We start from the raw sequence: 24747 nt of genomic DNA, 5'->3' as shown, positions 1-24747 counted from the left end.
TCATGCCACTTACTTCTGCCAACAGCCTGAGAAAGAAGAACGTGATATTTGTTAACTCAACATACTGGAGACCAGTGAAAGACTAATTCACCTTCTTAAAAGAGGAGAATATACACTTTTTAGGGAGAAGGAAGTTTCAAAAGATTCTGACAGAGCAAAGGCAAATAAAATACATCACTGCTGGTTATTTTAAGTCATATTCCTTCTTTGCTCCCCTCCAAACCCCCTGTTTGTTGGGTGGAGGACAGCTACTTCCTTTGTTACCAAAAAGCCCAAAACATCTTTGAGACTAGTCTGACAGGGAAAATCCTTTGGCATGACTCAGTGGGTGTGGTTAAGTTTTAACAGGCTTCAGCTAGTGTTACTCTTCACTTAGAGACATTGCTTAAGATACTGTCCAAGAAAAAGGAAGCGAAGATAGACATCAAAAGAGGAAAACCAATTTAAGCACAGTACACAGAACTTGATTACAGACTCTCATGGAAGTAACAACATGGGACAGAGGACAGCCAAGCTAGGGACTAGTTGTGCCAGGACAGGGACCAACCATCCTACCCAAGAGTAAATTCAGTCAGTTGCAGACACTCAACTTCAGATTACCTTGCAGAATGGAAGTTGGACGTTTGGGTGACAAAGATGCTGTCCTGAAAGCTAAACAGAGTTTAAGTGTACATAATAAATATAAATACACACACACACATATGATGGTCCTTTCCTCCCATTTTCATTAACGAAAAACATTTTGCAGGGCAGAATGTGGCTGCTAAAGTCTGGATGCATCTGCAATATTTGAATTCATAAACGACTCCATGTATATCTACCTCAAAAAGGAAACCATGCTGTTAGACTACCAGTTAGTGTAGCTGAGGCAGACAAGTAATCACGATTGAACCTTGCTCAACCATAGCAATCCTCTCCCTTTACCCCAAGCTGTAATTTTGCCAATAAGATTGTTATTATTACAAGGACTACATACTAATATGCCTCCTTTTCTCCCCAAAATTTCCATCTCAAAACACTAGCCTTGCTCAAGTGTAAATCTAAATCACCTTTCAGAGACTGGTTAGTTGCAGCTATTTTACCTTAAGATGTAGTCAAACTTTCCTAACTTGATGATCACCTATTTTCTTTCATTTTCAAAATTCCCTTCCAGCTAGAGGAAACAACCATTCATAACTAGGAGGAAAAAACACAAACCACAAAACTCTGAAGTGAATTTAAATGGGGGGAAATCATCACATGTTCAGGAATCAGCAATGAAGCCAAACGCATTAGGCTTCTACGAGGAAAAGTAGATTTTAGCTTCCAATAGACAAAAAAAAGTCTTCTGTTGAAAGAAAATTGAATGAATTATAGAGGAAAAAAATCCCACCTCTTAGTGCAGTGTCTGTATAGGAATGAAAGTGATTTATTTATATTACACATAAAGATTTTTATTAAAAAGGCTGGCAATGGAACATTTTATTTTAAAGCATCAACTTCATAAAAGGTTAGTTACAGAAATTGTGTATAATGTTGTATAAGTCACATGGATGGGTTATTTAAAAAAAGACTTGACAATTAGAGGAGGACATCTCTTATTTTAGTTACATCGTAAAGTGCCTTGTGTAGTCATATTCTATCGTTGGAATGACAGCCTGTACAAATTTCAAGAAAATAAGAAGGTACCTGAGTTTCTTGTTAAGGAAAGTGCACAATAGCTAGAAATCCAGTAAAACAAAGCAGAAGGCACATTCAGTGGTCTGCTCAACAGTATTTCTTGCTAATAGGAAAATAACACCTTGTAATGATACAGTTAGATACTGGGAAATTCATACAGCAGAACTCCGGTAAGGACATCTGATGCTTCCCCAAACCTACAGACCTTGCCGTATTAAGTTAAAACAGGGAACCAGGAGTTACTTTCAATAAATCTTACAAACACCACACAAACATTACAATCGCACTTACATACTTAATATTTGTTATTAACAAATGCCAAGGTGAATTGCACCTAGCAAGGCTAACCCCTAGCTACCTTCCTGTAGTTGCAGGGAAAGCAGGTTCCTCCCTCAGTGTTTCAGTGGCTCAGAAAAAGAAATAAGTTCCCGTTTTGAACCATTCTTTGAAAGAGCTCCTTCCTGTTGATGAGGGAAAGTGGAGAGATTAGCTTTGCTAAACTGAGAAGTCTGCCATTGGAGAGGAGACCTTCCTTGTCTCCCTGTGTATATCACCTTCAAATGCACATTGGACCTGAATCTGCAGTCTAGAGCATATTGGATAATTATAAACTGAAGTGTCTGTCCACCTGGGACTGAGGCAGACAGCAAGTGGAAAAATTAAAATAAATCACTACTTTCAACTGACAATTAAGTACCGCACATAAGTAAAACCTACTATTTTGGTATGTCAGTCTCATGGACCATTTCTTGACAACCACAAACTACATAATAATGAGGGAATAAATTGCCTGCTAAAAATCCCTCAATTTGTTTAGCAATAGTGAAAAAAGTAATCAAAATCTTGAAAATACACTATTTCTAACTATTGAGAAATAGAAGAGTTGAACTACCTTGTCAGAAAAGTTACTGCCCACTTTAGTTTCATATGCTTGCTGCACAAATGGAACAAGTCCCAACTCATACGGTGAACAAAAATTTTACTCATTCAGGACCTATAAATGCCTGGTAATACCCCCTTGCTTGCCTTATGGCAGCAAAAGCACTCAGAACACTATTTTTGAAAGGACACACTTGTTTCTAACAAGGAGGTTACTTCAGTCAGAAAGCATAGTATCAATTACTACAAAGCATAACTAAGATCAGTCACCTCGCTAAAAGAAACTTCTAATTGTCAGGCATTTGATATTGATGTTTAGAACTGTTTCAGTAATTTTCATTGCTTTTTTGTCAGCTGAATGTTTTACCAAGATGTTGCTCACATGCAGAGCAGAGAATAACAAGACCTCTACATCTTTCAGAAATAAATCTCAGATCCAAATCTAACACAGAAACTGCTGAACCAAGAGGAGTGATTATACTCTGACCAGTCTATGAATCTCCAACCTCATCCTCCTAGACTAGAATTTCAGTTTCATACTCACAGCTACCTCCTTCACATCCCTACAAACAATGGCTCAAGCCTGTCCCTTCAATCCTACCTACATTCCTTGTTGCTCCTGCCACCTCCCCACTCCCCCGAGCCTTGTAACTGATTTAAGTTTGTTTGCTCAAAGGAGCTCATCCCAAAACTTTAGCAAGTGTTACCACAAACAGTTGTTTACTGCTTTCACACACAACTGCACTCCAGTTTAGGAACCTTGAGGTAACAGCTCCTTACACTGCAAGAAAACTCTAAGAGTACTATGTAGTAATGAAAAAGGATACATGTGAACTCCAAGTTCTCCCCCACCTTCTGCAACAGTCTCTATTATTTTCTTCATCACTTCTGCATGCCTGAAAAACAGACCAGAAACAGTGAAAATATTTTAAGGAAAAAGTAACTCCCTCTTCATCTCAATAAGATTAGGTTTTGTACAAATTAAATAGTTTTGGACTGTTAGCTTCAGAAACAGCAAGAGGAAACTTTGTTTACTAAGGAAAAAAATCCCAACAATAACTGAAATTTAATATTAAGGAATGAATGTAACATTATTTGACAGGTCCTTACATTCACAAGGGAAAAAGAAAGATGTTCTATGCTACAGTGTAGACTGAGTGCCATAACGAGAGTCGATACATATTGCTTGTCAGTAGTGTAATTTTTTATTGCTAAATGCCAAAAAAGCCACCAGGTAAGTCCCCAGAAAATAATCCGTACCAGCAACGAGCCACCAGGACTTCCCAGATAACCCCTGAAAAAGATGCCTAAAAATCGGTGCAATTTTTTTTAGCCGCCTCTGCTGCACTCTTGGATTTGTAGAACTTAAGATGAATCAAAAACTTAAACAATTCATAGCTTCCTAGGAACGGCAGGCTACACCAAGCCTGCATAAATTCAGAACTGTTGCTCTGAGACTGACTTTGGCTGGGTTCTATAGCAGCTTCTTTCCTCCTGTGACTTCTTATAAAGCACTACAGGAGAGGATAAACATTTCCTTGGGTCACTGTTTTTTGACGTTAAGCCATCGGTGACATTCCAGACCTACTATGAACCACACAAACATTTGTGTACAAAGCTGATCCTGGGAACATCACATTTAATCACAATATAGCTGAGATTGGAAGGGACTGGTCATTGCCTAGCCCAACCCTCCTTGCTCAATGAGCAGTAAACTGGAACAGATTGCTCAGGACCTTGTCTGGTCTGGTTTTGAAAATTTCCAATGACGAAGACTTCAAATCTTTTCACAACCAGTTCCAATTCAGAAGTAATGGACTTGTGTTCAGGATAGTTCTTATACCCCATGAACCAGGAGATGAAGAACACGTTAAATCAGAGGGGAGAACTACGGTATGGTTATTTTATGGTTTATTTATAAATTTTTAACACAAACTCTCACACTGTATAATTCATCTTACTTTTATCTATACTTCAACTTTTAAAGTCATGATTCTGTATGCAATCTTTATCAGTGAGGACATATAGGGCTATGGACATCCACATATATGATGCTGCAAGCTAGTGAACAGCAGTAGTTTAAAATACCTGTCCTGAAGCAACCTATGTGCCTACTGAGAACAAGGAAGAGTGGTAATCAGAGTTTTCATAACTTTCTAACCATGCTTTGATACCATTATGCAAATCTAAATTGCTCACCAGTAACTGGCATTTAGTAGTAACCTCCGAAGTTAATCATGTTGCCAGCGACTGCAAACAGAAGGAAGCTGTTGCAAAGTTACCAACACATGCTGTAAACAGGAACACGCAAGTCTGAGGAACTACGAAAGGTCAGCATTTGTCATTTGTTGTGCTGTTGGTCTTTGCAAATCAGCTAACTCTCACAGTTGATGCCAATTCTGGATCCTCACGATGCCCCTGCGGAACACATGCCACGTCGTGTGCCAAGGCCAGTTGCTTCTCTGTAGGAACCTGGCCACTGTCAAAACTTAAGCTTTGGTCTTGTCCATAACAGAGGACTATTTTTTGTACTGGCACAGAACACGGGTCACCCTACAGCTATTAGAGGTCTTTTACAGGATACTGGTTCAGCTTCATACATCTTAATGACATTTGTTCTTTTCTGTTTTCTAAGGACTAGTTAGATATCTGGAATTCCATAATGGCCACAGTAAGTCACTCTTATTGGTCATACAGTTACTCATGAAAAGCTTTGCAGTTGCTTTATAAACTCTCAAAAGTTTTTCCTGTTTTCATTTTCCTCCTATAAGAAAATGTTGAGGAATTAATATAAAGTACGCATATCCCACAATGGAAAGAAATAAGGTCACCTCGGGAGAAATGTTCTCTTTTTTTTTTTTTTTTTTAACTTCTGAATAAAAGTACCCCAGAAATAACTCTTAACTCAAGATGATTGAACACACTACATGCTCACTGATGCTTGTTCCAAGACCTGTTCGTAGATCACTTGAGCTATCAAATAGATCAGACATTTAAAATATCTACTAAAATCACCTAATTTACTTTCTGGTATATCAACCAGCTCTTGAGGTGGTTCAAGTAGTATAAGTTAGTTATTATTATTATTCATATTCCAAGTCAGAAATACTGCTGTTCCTATCAAACATAGAGATACACAGAGTTAAGACCGTACATTTAGAGGTTAAAAATGAGTCGAAATAAGCTGTTTTCTTAGATTGATTAGATGACCCTTTATGCTCTCATCACGAACACTGGCTTTCCAGCTGAAAAACCCCTCTCCTGCTCTGCAATTGATCAAAGCTGTCAGTCAAAGTACTTGTTATTAACTTCACACTGGAATTCAGCACAGCTGACAAACTAACATTGTCTGAGTATTAGCTAGAAGGGAAATACATACCATCAGACAGTAAAAGTAAACAATAAAAGCCTTCCTGACATATGGGGAAAAAAGCCCAAACAACACCAGAAATGATTCATTCCTCTCCCTACTCCTTGCAGTTCATAGAGATAAAAGGCCTTCCACGTGGCTTTCAGTGTAGTGGAAAACTATAAGCTTCCATAACAGAGGGTAAAATGCAAGACTTTCTAGGACAGTGTACTCTCAAGAAAAAAAACCTACCTATTAATTTGATTCAGTGTCTGTAACAGCTCACAAACAATGAGATGGGTGTGGAAAAACCCACAAACATCATAATTAGGAGAAACATTCAGAATCCACAACAGTCAGTTAACCTTAATATCTACAATTCCCTGATCCTTGCAGTTGCCTCTAGTCACTTCCCTGCAGGTATTTACAGTGCATAAGAAGAAAAGAGTTCAGAAACCTATTGCCATTTATTCTGAAATAGTGAAGATAAGCCTTTGGAATTACTGCAAGTAATTCAGATCTAATTGTAAATGTGTTTAGTAATTAACTAGTTTGATAGCTCCTTCATAACACTCACATAAAAAGCTGAGAATTGTGATTAAACCAGTTTGCGAAATTATTGAGGAAGTTGACTATGTTCCTCCCAGCATCAAAAAAATGCTGACAAGAAATACAACTTACAGCAGAGCTGCAGCATGAACAGTTTCAACTAACTACTCAAAATAGAAGCAATCTCAAGCAGCTGACAGCAGCACCAGACTGCCTTTTCTTTCCTTTCTCTGACGCATGACATAAGGAGACACGCGTCACAAGGAACAGCCAAGTAAGTTTAGGACCATCCAAATACCCTGCATTACAAAATTCCTGTAATGTGCAGGGAATCAACAGCAACAGAGCTAGCTAAACACTGGTATTTCCTAGCTAAATTAAGAACAAAACATTTTTGGCTATTATTTTTCATGCCAGAAGCCCAGACCTTGTTAGCTGTTAGCCTTACCAATTTAAGAAAATCGCTCACCTTGGAGAGTAAAAGAACATACTTAAAACCTCAATTTTAGATATGCTGTTTGCCTCTTTTTTTATAGTCTCAAGATAACCTTTTCAAACCTGATGTTAAGCAGTTGCTGGTCAACTAGATTGCTTTTTGAAAAGGACTAGCCAGCTCCCTCCGTATTTAAGACTACCAACAAACCTGTCTCACTGTCACATCAATAATCTCTCTCAAAAGACTAATAGGAAGAAGTTCCATGATGCAAACCATTTCTTCGAGTGTAGATGTGGATTACATAACAAAGGCACTGGCGCTTCACTGGCTTCAGAGGAAGAAGTGAAGACGTGTACACAGAGCTCTCATCCATGAAAACTCTCAACCCAAATTCACACATTAGCATTAAATTTGTTCTTACTCTGCAAAGGTGTTTGCAAAATTGAGCAGATTCCATCACAGTCACAGCCCAGTATAAAATGCACAGTTCTACCTAGTTAGTAAGGGTCGTCATGCCCAAATATCTGGTCATCTTTGTTTTGTCTGAGAGTGTCCTCCCAGCCTGCATCCATCAACAGGAGCTTCTTCTCAGTCAATTTGCAGGAGTTCCAACAATCACTAAATTAAGGCTTGGCTTCAGGGTTTTCTTCCTCCTTTTCTTCTATTAACCATCTCCCTAGTCAGTCTGCTAAGCCTTCCAACAGTCATCCCACCTGACACTCCTTCAAAAACACCAGTTGCACAAAAAGCTGCATCTATTTTTTTCATCCAAAACCCTGCAGACAGCTAACATTAAGCCAGTCAAAGTCACTAACAGACTGACATATTAAGACTGTTCATAAAAGGTACAAGGACATTTTATTGGATCAAACCAAAGGTCTACCTTGTCCTGCTTATTATCTTATAGCATGTGCTCAAGAAGAGAGACCAGAGCAAGCACCTAGTAATGCTTCCCCCAAAGTACTACTAGTTTCCAGCAGTGTGCAACCCAGGGACTTTCTAATTCTGGAGCATTCTGATAACTTCACTTTCAACAAGTTTTGACAAATGTTTCTTTCATTAACATCATATGGCTTAAATAAATGTTTAGTTTAGGTAGGCACTGTGTGCAGAGTTTAATCCTTTTTCTGCCTTTGAACACGCCAGCAGTGAGTAGCGTTCAATGCCACCAGTTTTATGATTAGAAAAAACCAAACACCTATTACTTCACCTTCTGTGCCAATCATGATGAAGGTCACTGAAATCATAACTTCCCACTGTCTCTCTCAGCTGCCTCTTCTAAATCTGAAGGGTCCCAAGACTAATCTTATAATCAAACAATTCCTAAACCAGAAACAAGAATGTTTTGAGTCTGCAAAAACTACCACAAGCTTGTCAACAGCAAGCTGAGTATTTGACACCTCAGCTAGTGACATGGATCCCTGAAGTGTTTAAGTCAAAAGAAATTACAAGACTTAAAGGGGCAATCTGGACTTTTTTTTAACCATATGCAATATTACAAAGAGCGTCTCTTTTTTTAGAATGAAGCAAAAGTTCAAACTCATTTCTCTTAGAATTTAATACTATCAAGAAGCTGAGGAGTTACACTGTTTAAGATATTGGCTCTGTATCACCAAGAAACCTAAAAGGATGTTGGGGCCTACATCTAAGATGAAAGGCACCTTTTGAAGACCTAGAAAAAAAAATACCTGTTCAGCTAGTCAAACTACAGACTCCCTATGTCTTGGGTAAGAAACGTGGAAAACGCAACCTGCACTTATGTTCAACAAACATTTCAGTGTGGCAATTAAAGGACGTCTATTTCTTAGTGTAAAATTTCAAAGACTTCTGGGGGAACAGAAGGTAGTTATTCCAAAATAAGGAGTTATTTCATGTTCAGCCAGCCTTTCCTGCTTACAAAGTATACATTTTACTTTCACCCTCACAAAAAAGCAGCAAATGCAAGTATAGAAGAATTTTGGTTTATAGAGTTCTAGTGGTCTGCCATCTTCTGGAGTCTGTAGGGAAGTGGAGAAAAAGCAAGTCGAGCAGAGAGAAGACAGCTCTAACTGCAGAATACACTTGCAGCAGTGAGCACTGGAATGACTCCAGAGAATCACTGATAGCTTCTGAGGTGGTATGAAAGGAAGATAACAGACCACTATGGCAGCCAAACGTGGAAATACACCTGGAAAATGTGAACCAAACCCTTAACCAGTGAAATGCCTTGTGTTTGCATGCTGAATCAGACCAGAAACAAAGACTTACCTGCATGGATGAACTGAGCACATGGGAGGTGGGGGAAGATGAGGATGGTTTTCAATGGTCACTGTTTTCTTGACATGATCTTGACTAATATCTTCATACATATGCTCTACTGTTAAAGGCTGCCGTTGCTATATGGGAAAAAGGAAAACAACAAAAGCATTACTAACAAAGAATCTTTTGCTCCTTCTCAGCAATTCTAACATCATTAACAGATGAAGCACCACAAATTATAAGCATCTAATATACAACAGTTCTGAAGGTACACTGAAAGAACTGAGTGCATTAAAATCCATATGGTGTTTTTGGTTTTAATATACCAGGTGAATGGTAAAGTCAATATATCTGAGAAACATTTAGGTTCCCATCTAGGTATTTAAGCCATAAGCCCTAATCAACTTTAACTCAAGAAACATGGTCATTACAGGGAAAAGGGATTTATCTAATCCTCTCCCTCTGAAGATCATGAAAACACATATCTGCTTACCTGACTGAGTTTACTGGGGTTATTATTAACTCTATAGAGCTAATAGAAACTCAAATGACAGAGCATGATTTCCTTCCTTCCAAATGTGCTCAGTGACCAAGTACAATTTACTGTGAAATTGTTCCTGCTTCCTGCAAGTACCATAAATCCTGTCTGCATCCCTGACTGTATAATGGTTTTCTCACTATTTTTGTTTAAACTTCTACTATGAATAAGCAACAAAATAGCCTTGCTATTTGACACACTGAGTCTAATTTCACAGAAGTGGGACAAAACCCAACATAGCTGTACCTCATCATATCCAAATAACCAGAGCCTTGGAGTTTGGTAGTATTTGTCATAAGTGATGTAGAGGTCATAAGTCCTAGTCTGTAGAATAGCATCTTCTCCTCCCACATCAACTTTAGCTTTGTTAGCTTCTACAATTTGTCTTGTATCAAGCGTTGCCTGGTTCAAGGTAAAAATGACATTAGTATTGTCTTGTTTGGCTTTCCTCTTTTCCCATCCTAAGAAATTATATAAAGCTGTAAAACTGAAATTAATGTTCTTAAGTAAGCATTACAAAAACATAGGCTTTTGGATTTTATCTTTAAATTAGGAGTATTAGTTTCTCTCCCACCAAGTGACTTTTGGTTTTACTTTTGGGGTGCTTTATGTGTTGGTTTTTTTTGTCTGTTTGTTTTATTATTCAAAAAAGTTCCAACTTCCTAAGGAAGCATGCAACTACATTGTCACATCCCCTTCCCTTCTTTCACCAATAACTTTTGAATGCTACAGACAATTCCAATGACGTTCAGAAAGCAGAGGTCCCAGTTTATGCAGGTTCATGAAGACCATAGCAGAGTACCACAAATAATGATGCCCTCTGTTTTCTCTCATGAAAAGCCCGGTGCACCAATCTATTGAACCTATAAAGCCACCCATCTTCTACATGTAAGCCTCAAAAACAACCACTGCACTTGTTACCCCTTGTGAATACAGCACTGTCTGTAAACAGACAAAAAAGGACCCGCAAACAAAGCAAAATTACTGTCATCAAAATCTTTGAGGATCTAAGAGTTAAGGTTATTGCAGTAGATTGGCAGGAAAGAAATCCATAGGAAACCAGGCTCAGTAATCCCACTGCGCCTAACAAGCTTGTTGTGTCATCTATTTGTTATCATTATTTTTACTTTGCTTGTGTTCATGTTGGTGATAAGCATTGTAACAGACAAGACAGAACTGTTCACTCACATCATCTGTCTCCAATAGCCCACTTTCTTCATACTCTGAAAAGAAGACCCATAAAATTCTGTGTTCAGCTTGTAGCTAGTCATCATATTCTCATTCACAAACAACTCCATTAAAACAAATCTATGTGTCCAAAGATGTTTTATTCAGGTAGACTTCCAAATCCCCAAACCAGACTATACCTTTTTTAATACAAGTTTGAGCAAGACTATCATAAGTACATGATAAGCAATCCTGAAGTCATTTTAAATTGACAGATTGAGTTTAAATGTAGGTATGAAGCAGGAAGGAAGCTGTGCCTAAATCCCTAATTTTTGCTCGCTTGGATCTGTTCTGCTACTCAAATTAATTTCCTAGCCATTAACATTCGCACAGGTTTCAGCACACAAGTTAGAGTAAACACGTAACACTAAGACCATACAAAAGATAAGAATCATATGCCTGATGAATTTTTCAGCATGCATTCCATGAAAAGGAAGAGCAGTGTTTTCTTACAGCATAATGCTTTAAAGGCCTGAAATAAAGCACATCGCACCCAATTTAAGGAAATACCTTCCATGTCTGCAGCTTCTCCTTCATCTTCATCATCATCATCTTCACAAGATGCTGAACATTCTGGTATTTTTATATTATCCTTTAGAAGTTAAATTGAAAAAAATGTTTTAAAGACTGCTGCATCTACACAGCCTAGCAGCCCCAGCAAATTTAAGCTATAAGTCTAGTCAACACATACAGAAAACAAGAAAAATAATTTCTGCAGCATTAAGGACTATACTGAACTATTTGCTTGTTAACCCAACTTAGTTTCAGAACCCTAGTATGATGTTATAAATCCACTAAAAACTTCTTCTTGGACTTTGTAATCTAGAGTGATTTAATTCCTAAGCAAAGGAGAATAAACACAGTGTTAAACAGTCAAAATTTATTTTCAAAAAACCCACCTATCTCAAATGAAAGGCAATGACAAACCAGCTATGATTAAACATGTAAGATAAGATTTTGTATTACCTAGCCCACAGTCAACTGTGCAACGGTTCCATAATTGTTTTTAAAACACAAGAGAGACCCCCAAAAATGCATCACATTTTGACATACTGTCCGAGGAAGCACAGTCCAACAGAAATGCATACAGCACAAGCCCTCAGCCAACGGTTTCTTCTTTTGGGCATTGTGGGCCTATGCATGGCATTTGAACCCAACGGACAACCCCAGAAAAAATTCAGAAGGGAAAGCTCTCAATTTCTGCAGGTTTTATAAAGACTTTATGGAGAACACTCCAAATAATGATTAGAATTAGAAGCTGCTATAGTTGTAAGCATCAGGTGGCTGGTTTCCTCATTGTAAACCACAAAACAGTAAAAAACCAAGTTGTGAAGTGCTTTGTCAAACAGAACATTAGTGGAAAAAAGAGTTGTCATTCTGGATTGGATGTGTGGCCCAAGAAATGACGTACTGTACAACAAGCAAGTTGTTCTACATACAATATATTAGAAGTGAAATCAAATTCATAGCACACAACAGCAGTTATAAATCACAATACAATTCCACAAGTATTGTGTTTCATAGCAACAGTGATCACCTTTAAATATTCCTTAGTGTTTCTTCCACCATTATGTTACTGACTTGTGAAAAAGCAGTTATTTTTTACTATGTTCAGCACTTGAAATACAGGCGCTTCACAGTTCATCATATCAATAGCACTTCGAGCTGTTTACAATTGTGCAGTAGCATGCGTCAGCCCATTCTCTTTGCCCCTCATTTTTAAAATCCAAAGTTTTGTCCTTGCAGGGTTCAACAAAGTCTCATAGCGCACAGGAGGACTCCACTTTAGCAACCAACCATAGAATAGTTTAGGTTGGAAGGGACCCTCAAAGCTCATCTAGTCCAATCTGCTGCAATGAGCAGGGACATCTTCAACTAGATCAGGTTGCTCAGAGCCCCGTCCAGCCTGGCCTTGAATGTTTCAGGGATGGGGCATCTACCACCTCTCTGGGCAACCTGTGCCAGTGTTTCACCACCCTCACTGTAAAAAATTCCTTCCTCATATCCAGCCTGAATCTCCTCTCCTTTAGTTTAAAACCATTTAAAAGTCTGTCCATATTTAAAACCATTTTGTGTCTCTGTAGCTTTCTCCACATTTCTTAATCATGTTACCTAACATATTTCCTTTTCAAGTACTTAAAACTGTTCTCAGTTTCCTAAGGACTTAAGCTTCAGATCTGGCTCCTGCTGCAGAGTGACTTTTTGGAAACATGTGCAGAAACTGATGACTTTATACGACATCTACATTTAAACAGTTTTAGAACTTCTAAACTTGAGGGTGCAAGCCTGTCAAACAGGACCAAATGTGTTAAAATTCTGCTTGCAGCAGTTACAGATTACGAAAAAATACTTCACACCCCTACATTATTTTTCCATATAAAAATTTATTTACACTGTATTTCTAAACATTAGTTTCTTGAGACACAAGGGTGCAGCATCACTGTAAACAGAATTTAATTTTCAGTTTGTAGAGGCCTGGCACAAAAGCACACTGGCTAAAGACATTCCAAAAATAACACTGTCTCAGTAAACACATAGTAAATAAGGAGATGTACATGCTTCGACTAATATCATGGGCACTGAAAGTCAGTGTATATCTGCAACACAACCAGTGACAAAGTATATTTTATTTTTTCACAGGAAGTACTGGATTGCTGCAGGTAAGACTTCTCTTACCTTTAGGTCCTGTAATAAAGAGGACAATTTAGAAACAAGTACCTTACTGTCTAGTGTGATCTCCTTAACTGCTTCTGTTGCTCCCACTATACCTGTTAATTGAACAAGAAATTTGCATTAAGGAAGCTTGTTTCTTTGTTGCAGAATACTACAGAAAGAGGTTGCGGAGACCTCAGAAAGCAGTATACGATCTTTCCAAGTTACGTCATACAACAATTTTGATATTTGAACGGTTGTTTATTTGGTATCGGTAGCATGCTTGGTGCTGGACATATATAAACAAGCCATACCAGTAACATGGAGCACAACAGCACAGCTCTTGCACATCATATAAATTTTGTTGATGGAACACTGCAAAGTAATTAGGGTTTTTATTTTAAGGAGTTTTTGCATAAAATGAGATCAGGATAGGCACTCATGTCACAATAATGGAACTCAGCTTCACGAGCAAGGCATGCATTTATGAATATTTCTGAGCACCTTGAAAGCAAGGTGTTCATGACAAAGCAAAAACAAAGCAGAAGACTCAATGCTTTTAACTGAGAGGAAATGGCAGTAAAAACCACCGCAAAAATCACAATAGTATCAACTCTTGGAAAGACAGAACTTCATTTACTCGTGATAGAACACAAAGAAACAGAATAAAACTAATAAAGCTAATAAAATTGCCAATTCTCAGAAAAGAACAAAAGGATTTATAAGAGGCTGATCTAGGAAGGCTAGTAAGATAGATCCATGTCAGCAGTAATTTTTAGACTTCTCTATAAACACGAGCTTATCTAAGGACTTACTGTAAAAAAGGATCATGTCCCACACTCCCCCGTATTTAACATTTCATTTCTTTTTAGTGGCCTCCCTTTCTCCCAGTGACCTCAGATACTAAAATAATAAATATTTTCTAATGATTCCCTCTTTTAGCTCAATCCAACAATTGAATAGAATGGAGACACCCAAATAACTAAGTCAGTTGAGGTCATCATTAAGGTAAAGATCTCAACGTGTTTCACATGCAGTCTTACTAAAAAAGAAATATTTGCATATTCTTCAAACAAAACGATTTAAATCGGCATACTTTTCAGAAGATCTTATTAAGGAACGAGCCACTACACAGCTCATTTTTTTCAATAACTTCCTAGAACTTTAAGAAAATACTGAAATAATTTATTATTGGCACCTCTAAAAAGTAGCCTGTTTCAGGAATATACAAGCATTCAGTTAAACACCTGAGCAGTCATACACCAATCAAGTGGGTAGCTGGTAACATAACCTATTTCTTCCAGATTAGATACTACATAAGAAAGATTTTACTTGCTAAGAGTGGAAACTGAAAATCTCTCAGTTTACCAAACACAAAGTCTGAAGCAAGACTTGGAATACCTGCATTGTGAAAAGTGTCTACCCATCCCCCATCACCATCATCTTCTTCTATAATTGCTTCCTGCTCATCTGAGTACTCCATCTGCTTACACCTTTTGTAGCACGGCACTGTAAAAAATTGCAAAGCAGAATTAATGCAGCCATTCCTATCCAAAACTAGATTGGAGCAAAAAGTTATCCTACAAGGCCTTCTGAAACGTGGTAGTCTCTTATATATCCTGATTTAAGGAATCCTAAAGCTATGTTTCAAACGCAAAAGCATGACCTTAAAAACATATGTTGATCTGCTGTACCAGATATTTTATGTATAGTATAAGATTTGCAGTGGCCTTAAAAATTCATTCTCTGTTACCCTTTAGAGCACACTCATCCAAACTCTTCAGAATTAGAAAAGAATTGACTTCTCATGTCTCCTGAGACTGCCTATTTGCTAACAACTAGAGACAACTTATTCCTTTTCTTCACATTGCTAAACAACTTTTAGTCTAAGTACAATTTTGCCTGGATTAGCAGCAGTTTACTGAACTGACTTGCCTTTAAAATTCTGCTAAAAGTTTACATCAGGTATTTATGTGATATATTAAGTATGTTTAATTATAAATTAACATCTAGAAGCTTAGAAGAGGTTAGAATTAATGTGTTATTTAGAATACCTTCAGTCATATGCATTGTAGAGCCATTCAAGTATGGATTTATATAAGATTTTCAGAAAATAGTCAAAGAAAGAATGCAGATCTGATTAATGCAGAATGGATATTTTCCAATATTATAAACAAGGACTATGTAAAAAATGCTCCTTTTTCTGCCAATGTGGAGAAAACAACCGCTGCATGAAGTGCGGCATTTGTAAATTGCTCTTAGACCTTTCAGAAAGGGAGAAGAAGGATGTGAAGAGAAGTCCTCCAAAGACTTCCAAAATGAGGCCTGTAGGATGGCTCCCGGCCTCACCTATGGCCCAAAATTTTACTTAGGCGGTAGGGCAGTGTGTCACCATCAGCAGGAAACATATTTTGAAATGTGATCTAGAAGAATCAGAGCAATGTGGGACCCTGGAAGTGGGGGGAAAAGAGAAACAAAGTAGATCACTTGGCCATCCAGCCATCAAGGCCATCTTAGGAAAGCCCTTCCAACACTACCATAAGCATTTCTCCATGATAGTACACAGCAAGTCTTCAAAAAACAGCAAGTGAAATCAAGGCATAAAATACAACCCAGTGCCACTAAAAATCTCCTCACGCTGTTTTTAGTACTGAAGGTATATCTTTTGAGAAAATGATTTCCCCATGGTTGTGTCAAGATGTTAGCTTTCTTATCCATTAAGGTAGTCACCACAAGTATTATATATACACAACTGTGAACCTGATCAAAATTTGATTTAAAATTCTATTTTAGAGTTATTGAAAGGGATAATTACATTAGTTACATATCTGAACTAGAAGTATCAGTGTCACTATAAAAGACGTTTCAAGAACACTTCAATAGCCCAAATTTTCCAAAAGAAAGAGGAAAATAAACATATTTACCATTTAGACATTGAATATGAGCTAAAGGACAGGATAAAGGACAGTCAGAAAAGGAGGTATATAACATCTAAGCTTCATTTCTCCTTCAGCAATGGCAAGCTGCATTACTTGTATAAAGCCCTACTAACAACTGGTCTAAGGAAAAGATTTCAGATATACAGAAAAAAAATTTAATATTGCGAAGCCAAAGCACCCAAATCACAAGATACTTGCTTCCCCTGACAATACAGACAATCAGTAGAGTTGACAGCACAGTCAATCATGCTATCAATCCTTCAAAAACTTAGATTTAAACTTTAGCCTTACCATTTTTAGTTACCAAAAACTGTTTGTCTGTTGGTAGATAAGCCTTGACTTTTAGTTCTTCTCCTGAAGCCCTGTAAAATGAAGTGTACCATATATGGTTGAGAATTTGATGATCTGCAAACAAAATAACCCTTTTATTTCCAATTTACATCAGAAACATTTTATATACTCTTCTTCACCTATTCTCAGAACCTGTTTGCTATGCCTTTACTTTTGACTATAAGACGACTTTGATATAGGTATGAGGTTAAAAAGTTTAGCCACCCTTAAACTACGGAGCTATTTTCTGCTTCAAAAATGACTTTCACTTTGAGATGGCCAAGCAAAGATGGGTTGACAGAACAATCTACGCTACGTGAAACTCCTAGGATTGGCAACAACCGTTCCAAACGTTTGTAGAAAGCAACTTCAGAAAAAAACCCAAGAAATAGGCCTCTACAAATACAAAAACTGCCCATAGTCACCAGAGCTCAAGTAATATTTACCAAGCTCACACTACTCAAGCATTTGCTTTCACCTTCAGAGGTTTTTGGTTTGAAGAATCTAACATTCTAAATAGTCTGTCTAAACTGCTGGCACATAGGCCAGACTCAACATCATGTCTTCTCTGAAGGAGACAGTGAAAAGGCAAGACACAATGACTGAAACAGTATAATTCCTCCTTCAGCTTTACACAGCCCAGTAGAGAGCCAAAGAACCTTGATGATACCAACTGCACAGAAACTGTCCATCTAGGAACTGACTGGTTAGTTTTATAATGCAAGACACCAGTAACACAAGAGGAAGCACCTTATTGTACATGAAAGATAAGGAATTTCCAAGGGCAAGCACTGCACAAAGTGATCTGATGTGGGCCAAAACTTGAACAAATGTAATTAACAAATACTTGTCTAAAATACACCAATTACAACTAGTTCTTAGCAATTCCAGTTGGACACGGCCTCTGCTTTTTCAATCACCAATACTAAGACAAGCTCAGGGAGACATACTGTTACTGCAGCTAAGCACTGAAAGCACAGTATGCACCAGCTTATTTCCTCTACAGCCTCAGGAAAACAAAACACAATAATCCCAAAACAAATCTTCATCTCAACTACTGCTACACAGAGCAATAAATAAGTTCTGCTCAATATAAAGACAGATTCATCACAAAAACAGCACAAGGTCTATTGCAAGAATCCATGTACTATTCTGAAGTGAGACAACTCTACAGTTGCATCCAATGGAAACAAAACACATCAAAGCATAGAAAGGAGTGCTAGCTTTCTATAATTCTTTTCATTTTACATACCATTGCCAAGTAGGACAGTGGTGAACTAGGTGATCTCCAGCCGCAACAAACTGTTAAGGCAGGAAAAAAAAATAAAGTTCTGTTAAACAAAGCGTAAGAAAACAATTCACAATTTTTCTCAATATTAATATTTCAGTTGTACATTCCTTTGATAGATTAACTATTTAACTAGTAACTGTTTCTATCAGTTTACTGTTTCTTTTAACTCCATTTCTCAGCTAACTGTGAAAACTAAAAGACTAAGTTGACTTCACCTGAAAAAAATGCATACTGAGCACAACAGCAAATTCAGATAGTTTGAAAAGCTCAGGTATTACCTATCAGTCTTGTAACACGCAAATAAGTTTCCGAGACCCAGTAACATTGTTTACTTTGTGATAAAGAAACTGTTTCTATTTGCCACTCTTCAAAGTTTTATAAAGACAATGAAGAGCTTAATGTAAAAAACCAACAAAACAACAACAAAAAAACCCCATAAACAACAAAACACACAACCAAAATACCCCACAAATAAACACCCCACCAAACCTCTTTTGGTTTTCGGAACAATTTTGAAGCAAGAAGAAAAGTGAGACTGTCATAAATTCATTGAACCAGTGACAGAACTGCAGTTTAAGTAATGACCATCACTATGACAGTTCTACCTCTGATGTTAACTAGGTATGGATAATCAAGTACTTAGTTATACATAAGTTTTTTAATGCACTTTGTTCTGAAGAAATAGCTTTTTAAAAACTTCACTTGTTCTTAGTATCAGAGTATCAGGCTTTTATAAAAATCACATCACTACATCAAATCATAGTCATGCTAGACTTGTGTACGAACTCAAAATTCACCCAGCAAAATCTAACCCCCTGGGCTTACTTTCTGTACACATAAATTGAGGAAGGCAAGCCTGCATTTAAGAAAAGTGATTTGTGTGGTCTTCGCACCAGTTACTTTTGAAAATGAGGTGCACATCTACTGCTCCAATTGCATTCTTGTCTTAAAATGCCAGTTTGTAACAAGATACTTCCTAGTTGACCAGAAGTTGTTGGAGCATGACACAATATGCTTGCAGCATGTCACCCATTTTCTCACTGTGTCCTCCACAACGAGCCATATCAGCCTAGTGGTAAACACCACAACATGCACTGCACACAGACTAACAGATTTAATCTCTGCAAAAGTGCTTTCTTTCACCCATTTTTCCAACAAAAGTCCCTAGCAAAAGTGAAATCTTCACTTTAAAGAAAACAGCAATCCCTCTCAACACACATGGAAATTTTTAAACTCATTAGCCTTTACATAATAATAATACATGAAACTCCAGAATGATTTAAAATTCTTTGTTTAAGGAACTGGAACACTCTTTGTAGCACCAATGTTAAAATACATTATTAAAGATGAAAAAAATTTCAAGTGTTGAAATTTCAGTTGCATTTTCTTCAGTTTAGGCAGTATAATTAATTTAGCTGGTTTCAGTTTCTATTTCTCAAGCACTAATACCATCTCATCCCTGAATCAATATTGCAAAAGTGGCAAGAGATCAATTTTAGGACACCATCTTATTTCTATTCCTGGAAAGGAAGATTTTAAAGATTTGCCTGTACTTACATATAAAATTAAACCAGGTGTTATCTTTCTGAGGTATTAACAAGTAAGAACCCGTGACAGGCAAAAATTTGTTGCAATTAAATCAAGTACAGATATATGAAAAGATAGAGTAGCTGTTGAGTTTGATTAACGAGTCATCCTTAGCCTTATCGCTAATTGATCCATCTTCAGAGGCAAGCCACAGGGATCCCACCAAGTCTATAAAACAGTCAGCATCTCAGACTCAAACACAGTTGAATTGAGATTCTCTACCCAAGAAATCCAAACTCATTCAAAGACAACATCCTAGATCATTACAGATGACTTTTGATTCTTCTTTAGCAATGATTACTATATAAAGACCAAAATCATCAGGGAAGAAAAAACACTATCAAAGGGACAATTGGCAGATCCATGCTATAGGCTCATCTAAATTTAACAAAAAATGAATCTTGCTGTATAAGTTTCCCTTTTGACTACTGCTTTGAAGGATCCAATCTATTAATCCTATCGGCATCTAACTTTATACAGAGGATACATACTATCTGCATTCTAACTGGTGTTTAAATGCTGTAAAGTGTTTAGTGCAACACAGCATGGTTCTTACAACCTTCTATAGAAAGTACCTTTTTTTTCAGTACTACAGCAAAGTTTCCTCCCATACATCAAGAAGGGATTATGCATTAGTGGAAAATTTGTCTGTTATATTTGTTTTATGTATAATATAGATTATAAATATATTACTATGCAATATATAAACATTTATATACACACATATGTACGGTTATCAGAACAACACAACGCACTGTTGCTAAGCCTGTTTTTCTAAGCAGTACTTTTCTGGATCATAGAAAGCACGAGTGCATACTCGCCATCCAATGCAGCAGAAAAATGCAAAGCACCAATGTTAGGAAAAATACTTCTGTCCACATTATCTACCTGCATCAGTCACTATTTGTCCCTTTTTTTTTTTTTCATCTCATCTTCACATTTGTGCATTCTGTCTCATTTTTCTTTCATTCTACCTAACAGTTAACATCATTTTCTTATACTTCTGTAAAGATAATGTATTTTCAGAATAGTAGCATTTTAATATGAGAAAAAGCAGAAGAGGAGTCAAAATAGCACTGCACAATCAGTGTTTTTAATATTCTAGAAAAAAATCCTGTTTGTTTCTCGTCAGAGCAGACTCCCTAAAAAACTACAGCTGCTTGGCAGTAATCCAAAACACAACCAGCCTGAAGCAGCCTATAGAGAGGAAGGGTGAAAAAATAATAATCATTGGATACTTGGTGTGGACAAGCATTTGTAATGATTTAGCCAGAGCCCTGGAAGGAACCAAAAGTGAGGTAAGCAGAGACTGTTCCTAGCCTACAAGTTCCCCTTTGAGTTGCCTATGGGAAACACCTCTGAAGTCAATATATTCCTGTTTTTGTCCTGAACAACCATGATGAATTGAGCTGTTGACCCAGCACAAGCTTTCTTACAAGTTTTTCACAACATAATACAGGAAAAAGCTTCCCACATTCGGAAATGAAGTGTCACCTCAAGAGGAATTCTGTTGATCTACTTCATCTGGAGAGTAAAAATGCCATTTAGAACTTCCACTTTGAGGAAACTGTTTCAAGAAGCAATAATTAGTTGTCAAAGACATGAGCTGTTTGAGATTAACATGGTCCTTTTGAATAAAATTTAAAGTATATTTTGGAAGTAATTATAAAGTTTCTAAATACTTACTTCTTCAGGTGTAATTACTCCAGTTTCTTTAAACTTAGACTCCTGCAATAAAGAAAATTTAAAAATTTTGAGCTCTGCTGACAAATCAAAGTACCTCACTTTACTGGTAAAGACAAATATCTGCTCTACTTCTGTCTTGGAACTAGCTCTGTCCACAGAGAACTGTCAATCCAGAGGCAACCTCTGCCAGGGCTGATAGGCAGCTTACTTCCACATCCTATGACGTAAGGCCCAACAAAATTACTTGTTGCAGAATGTGGGAGATTATGAAAAAAAAGATCACATATACAAAGTATTTTTTTGCTACAGCCAGTTAGGAAAAGATCTCCAGCACTCAAGAATACAGTTGCCAGTAAGAGATATAAAACCAGTTGGAATCAGCGATTCTAACAGTCAGTACTTTGAGACTTTTCTAGGCACTGAACAGCACTGGAATGCATCAATATGAGACTTTGCAGCTAAGAAAGGTCATGAAATAAATGACCAAACCAACTTTTCCCTGTGGTAGGAAAAGTTATGAACAAAGAATTAGTTACTAATTTTTTGTACCCATTTATGCGCCTTCATTATGTACCCTATGGAAACAGTTTTGAGTTTTGCATATTGTCACTTTTTTTTTAATGGAGGAAAGAACATGGCAAGCAGCAACATGATTTAGTTTAGCATGGAAAAACAAAGTACTATTGCATTAAAGATGACATTTATGAAGTTTAAAACATTTTTAGCATTTCAAATCTAGAGTAAGTATATTTTGTTTCAGACTTCTGTTTTGTTTTCTTCAGAAAAGTCTTAAGCACCAAGGAAACCTACTGTTCCCTGGCATTAGTGCTAAGAATGACTTTTGAAGAATAAAATTTCAACCATGGCATAGCTTACTTCTCAAGTTTTTGCATCATCAATTGCTGAACAACCTCTGGCCTTAAAATTTTCATTATTTTTTTAATTGAGACTAAAAACAGCAACTGAAAAGTACCTCACTTTTAGCTACAACTTCGCACTATTGAATCATTAAGAAATCACTGAAGAAAACCAGCCACTGCTAACTTATTCTTGATGCTTCACTCTGATGCATGCTATCACCTGTGCTATGTAAAATCAGCACACCCGTTTCATACAATACTGATTACTTCCTTTCTCCCTCATTTCTAAAAAGACATTCAAGAACAAGATTAAGATAAGCAAAACAGAGGTTGTACAAACACCATAACATCACTATATGCAGTTAAAAGAAACTGAAGAAACTCAGACAACCCTTATTTAGAAATTTGGATTGCTGTAAAACCGAGAATTCTCAATAACATGTTATGCAACACTACAGTGGAAACAACTTACTATTTAACCTCAAAATGAACTATAAGCAGCAGGCAACAAGAGCAAACTTGTGTTTCTGGAATTACATAAGTAAAATATGGAAAATATCCATCCTCTCTTCCCTGAGGATAAACAGTTTGCTTTTTCATCTCTGTACATTCTGTGGTATGTAAGGTAGTGAGAAAGACAGGTCTAGTTTCTTTCTAAAGTTTCTAAGTTGGAGTATTTATTTTAACCCGTTGTAAAAGGCACACATGCTCGTAATATGTATTATTACCCCCAATGTGTTGGAGGTTCTACTCCTGCCTCCTCTCAATAGTACACTTATGCACAAGAATTCCTCCTCTGTTACACCAGCTGTGCAACAGTAAATGTACCACAGTAAACAAGTCACTTCACCTTTCCACATAGCAACTTCTCTACAGCAAATTCTCTACAGGTAGGCAATTTGAGGTTCACTATCCAGGCACACTATATGCCACAGAGGAACAAATTCAATTAATAATTGAGTATCAGTCTTCTGCCTTAAGATCTAAGCTGCAGAGTACAAGGCATATACAAGGTCACACCATAAAGCCACAGGCAGAGAGGTTGCCATCATAAACAATTACAGTAAAAGTAATTTTTTCAAAAACATGGAAAAGCACGAAAATCAATAGTGAAAGAACTGCTGACAAGCTAAGCATTCACATACAAAGTTGAGTTTTACATCCAAAAGTATTTGTAAATAGCAGGCAGAAGATGGAATGTAGCTTAAAAACTGCAGAAAAACACTTATGTTTCTACCTAAATAAGCAGTAACAGATGTGCTGCCCGTCTTTACAATCAGACTGTTACAACGCACCCTTAACAACCAGTTCGTTGCTAGTATTTGCAGTCACTTTAGCACATAGAGACTTGTACCAATGTAGTAATGCCAACACAGAAAGAAGCTATGCTACATGACTTTATACCTGCTCATGTAATGGAGATGTGACTAGTTTTCTTCTATGCCAGCTGAAGAAGTTACACTCTTACCCAAAATAATAATTGCAACACATTCCTAAAACCATGCTTAAGTATCAGTATATGAGCATCTTTGAATTTCCATCCCTAGTGACACAAGCAATCGAAGTTTAGCCTCTTGAACATAAACCGGCAACAAATAGATTGTTCCTCGAGCAGTAGGGCCGGCAACACCCAGCCTTCAAAGGCCTGTACCTTCCAGGTGAATACTCCCACCCGTAATGGGATGTGAGCTCCAGCTCAGCGTCCCCGGTGCAGGATGAACGCCGAAGGCTTTGCCGCCCAAGGCTGCCCCAGCAGAGCGTCCCCCTGACAGCGCACCTGCTGGGGGCAGGCGTGAGGGAGCACCGCGCCCTCGGAGACTCTCCGCGGGTTGCATAAAGCCACCGCAACGACACAGAGCTCTGCGGGACCGAAGAACAAGAGAGGCCGCGGCCGCCGGGCGGCTGCCGGGGAGATGGAGCGACCCCCAGGCCGGGCAGACGCCCCGCACGACCCGCCAGTGCAGCAGGGAAAGGCCCGCGAAGGCAGGAGCCGCCATAAGGAGCCACCAGCGGGCGGGTAGCGGCCGCCCTGAGGCTGACACCACGGAGGGGAGGCCGGGGCTGCTACCCGCGACCCCGGCAGCTCCCGGCTCCGCGGCCACCCCGCCGTAAGACGGGGGGACGCGTCCCCTCCACCCCCCCCCAACGACACCAGCACCTCCGGGAGCGCGCGCCTCCCCTCACCCCGCCCCCCGCCAGGCTCCCGCGCCGACCGGCACCTTGAGCACGGGGGTGAGGTACTCGGCCACCTCCAGGGCCTTCCCCTTCACCGTGTTGATGACGTTCTGCATGGCGCTGCCGGCGGGACCCGCGAGGAGGACAGCCACCCCCTCCCCCACCCCTCGGCCAGCGATCTCCGCGGCGGCCCCGCCAGCACCGCCCCCCCCCGCCGGTCACGTGAAGCCCCGCCCTTCCCGGAGCGGTTCCCGCCCCCACCCACGCTCCATGTCGCGCACACGTGACGAGCGACCGGCGCTCAACCATGCGTCACGCCCGACCCAGCGGCGGTGCGCCTGCGCGGGGGAGG

At 38.5% G+C, this 24747-nt stretch overlaps 1 protein-coding gene across 2 annotated transcripts; it reads right to left on the bottom strand.

Annotated features, from left to right (window-relative positions):
- Positions 1–1384: 1384 nt before the first annotated feature.
- Positions 1385–24581, bottom strand: ATG3 (autophagy related 3). 2 transcript variants are annotated; one of them, XM_065639563.1, is made up of 12 exons: positions 24440–24581; positions 21361–21402; positions 18049–18098; positions 16758–16828; positions 14929–15036; positions 13594–13643; positions 11386–11467; positions 10837–10871; positions 9895–10050; positions 9120–9247; positions 3366–3434; positions 1385–1668 (listed from the first exon to the last, which is right to left on the bottom strand). In XM_065639563.1, exons 1-12 carry the CDS (start codon positions 24509–24511, stop codon positions 1587–1589), a joined length of 945 nt encoding a protein of 314 aa, XP_065495635.1. In that variant the 5' UTR covers positions 24512–24581; the 3' UTR covers positions 1385–1586. The 2 variants fall into 2 exon arrangements, with proteins under 2 accessions (XP_065495635.1, XP_065495641.1); XM_065639569.1 differs by lacking the exon at positions 21361–21402.
- Positions 24582–24747: the final 166 nt, after the last annotated feature.

This window comes from Caloenas nicobarica, chromosome 1 (assembly GCF_036013445.1).
Source record: "Caloenas nicobarica isolate bCalNic1 chromosome 1, bCalNic1.hap1, whole genome shotgun sequence".
NCBI lineage: Eukaryota > Metazoa > Chordata > Aves > Columbiformes > Columbidae > Caloenas > Caloenas nicobarica.
Note: the sequence above shows the minus strand (reverse complement) of the source record. Positions and strands in the feature narration are given on the sequence as shown.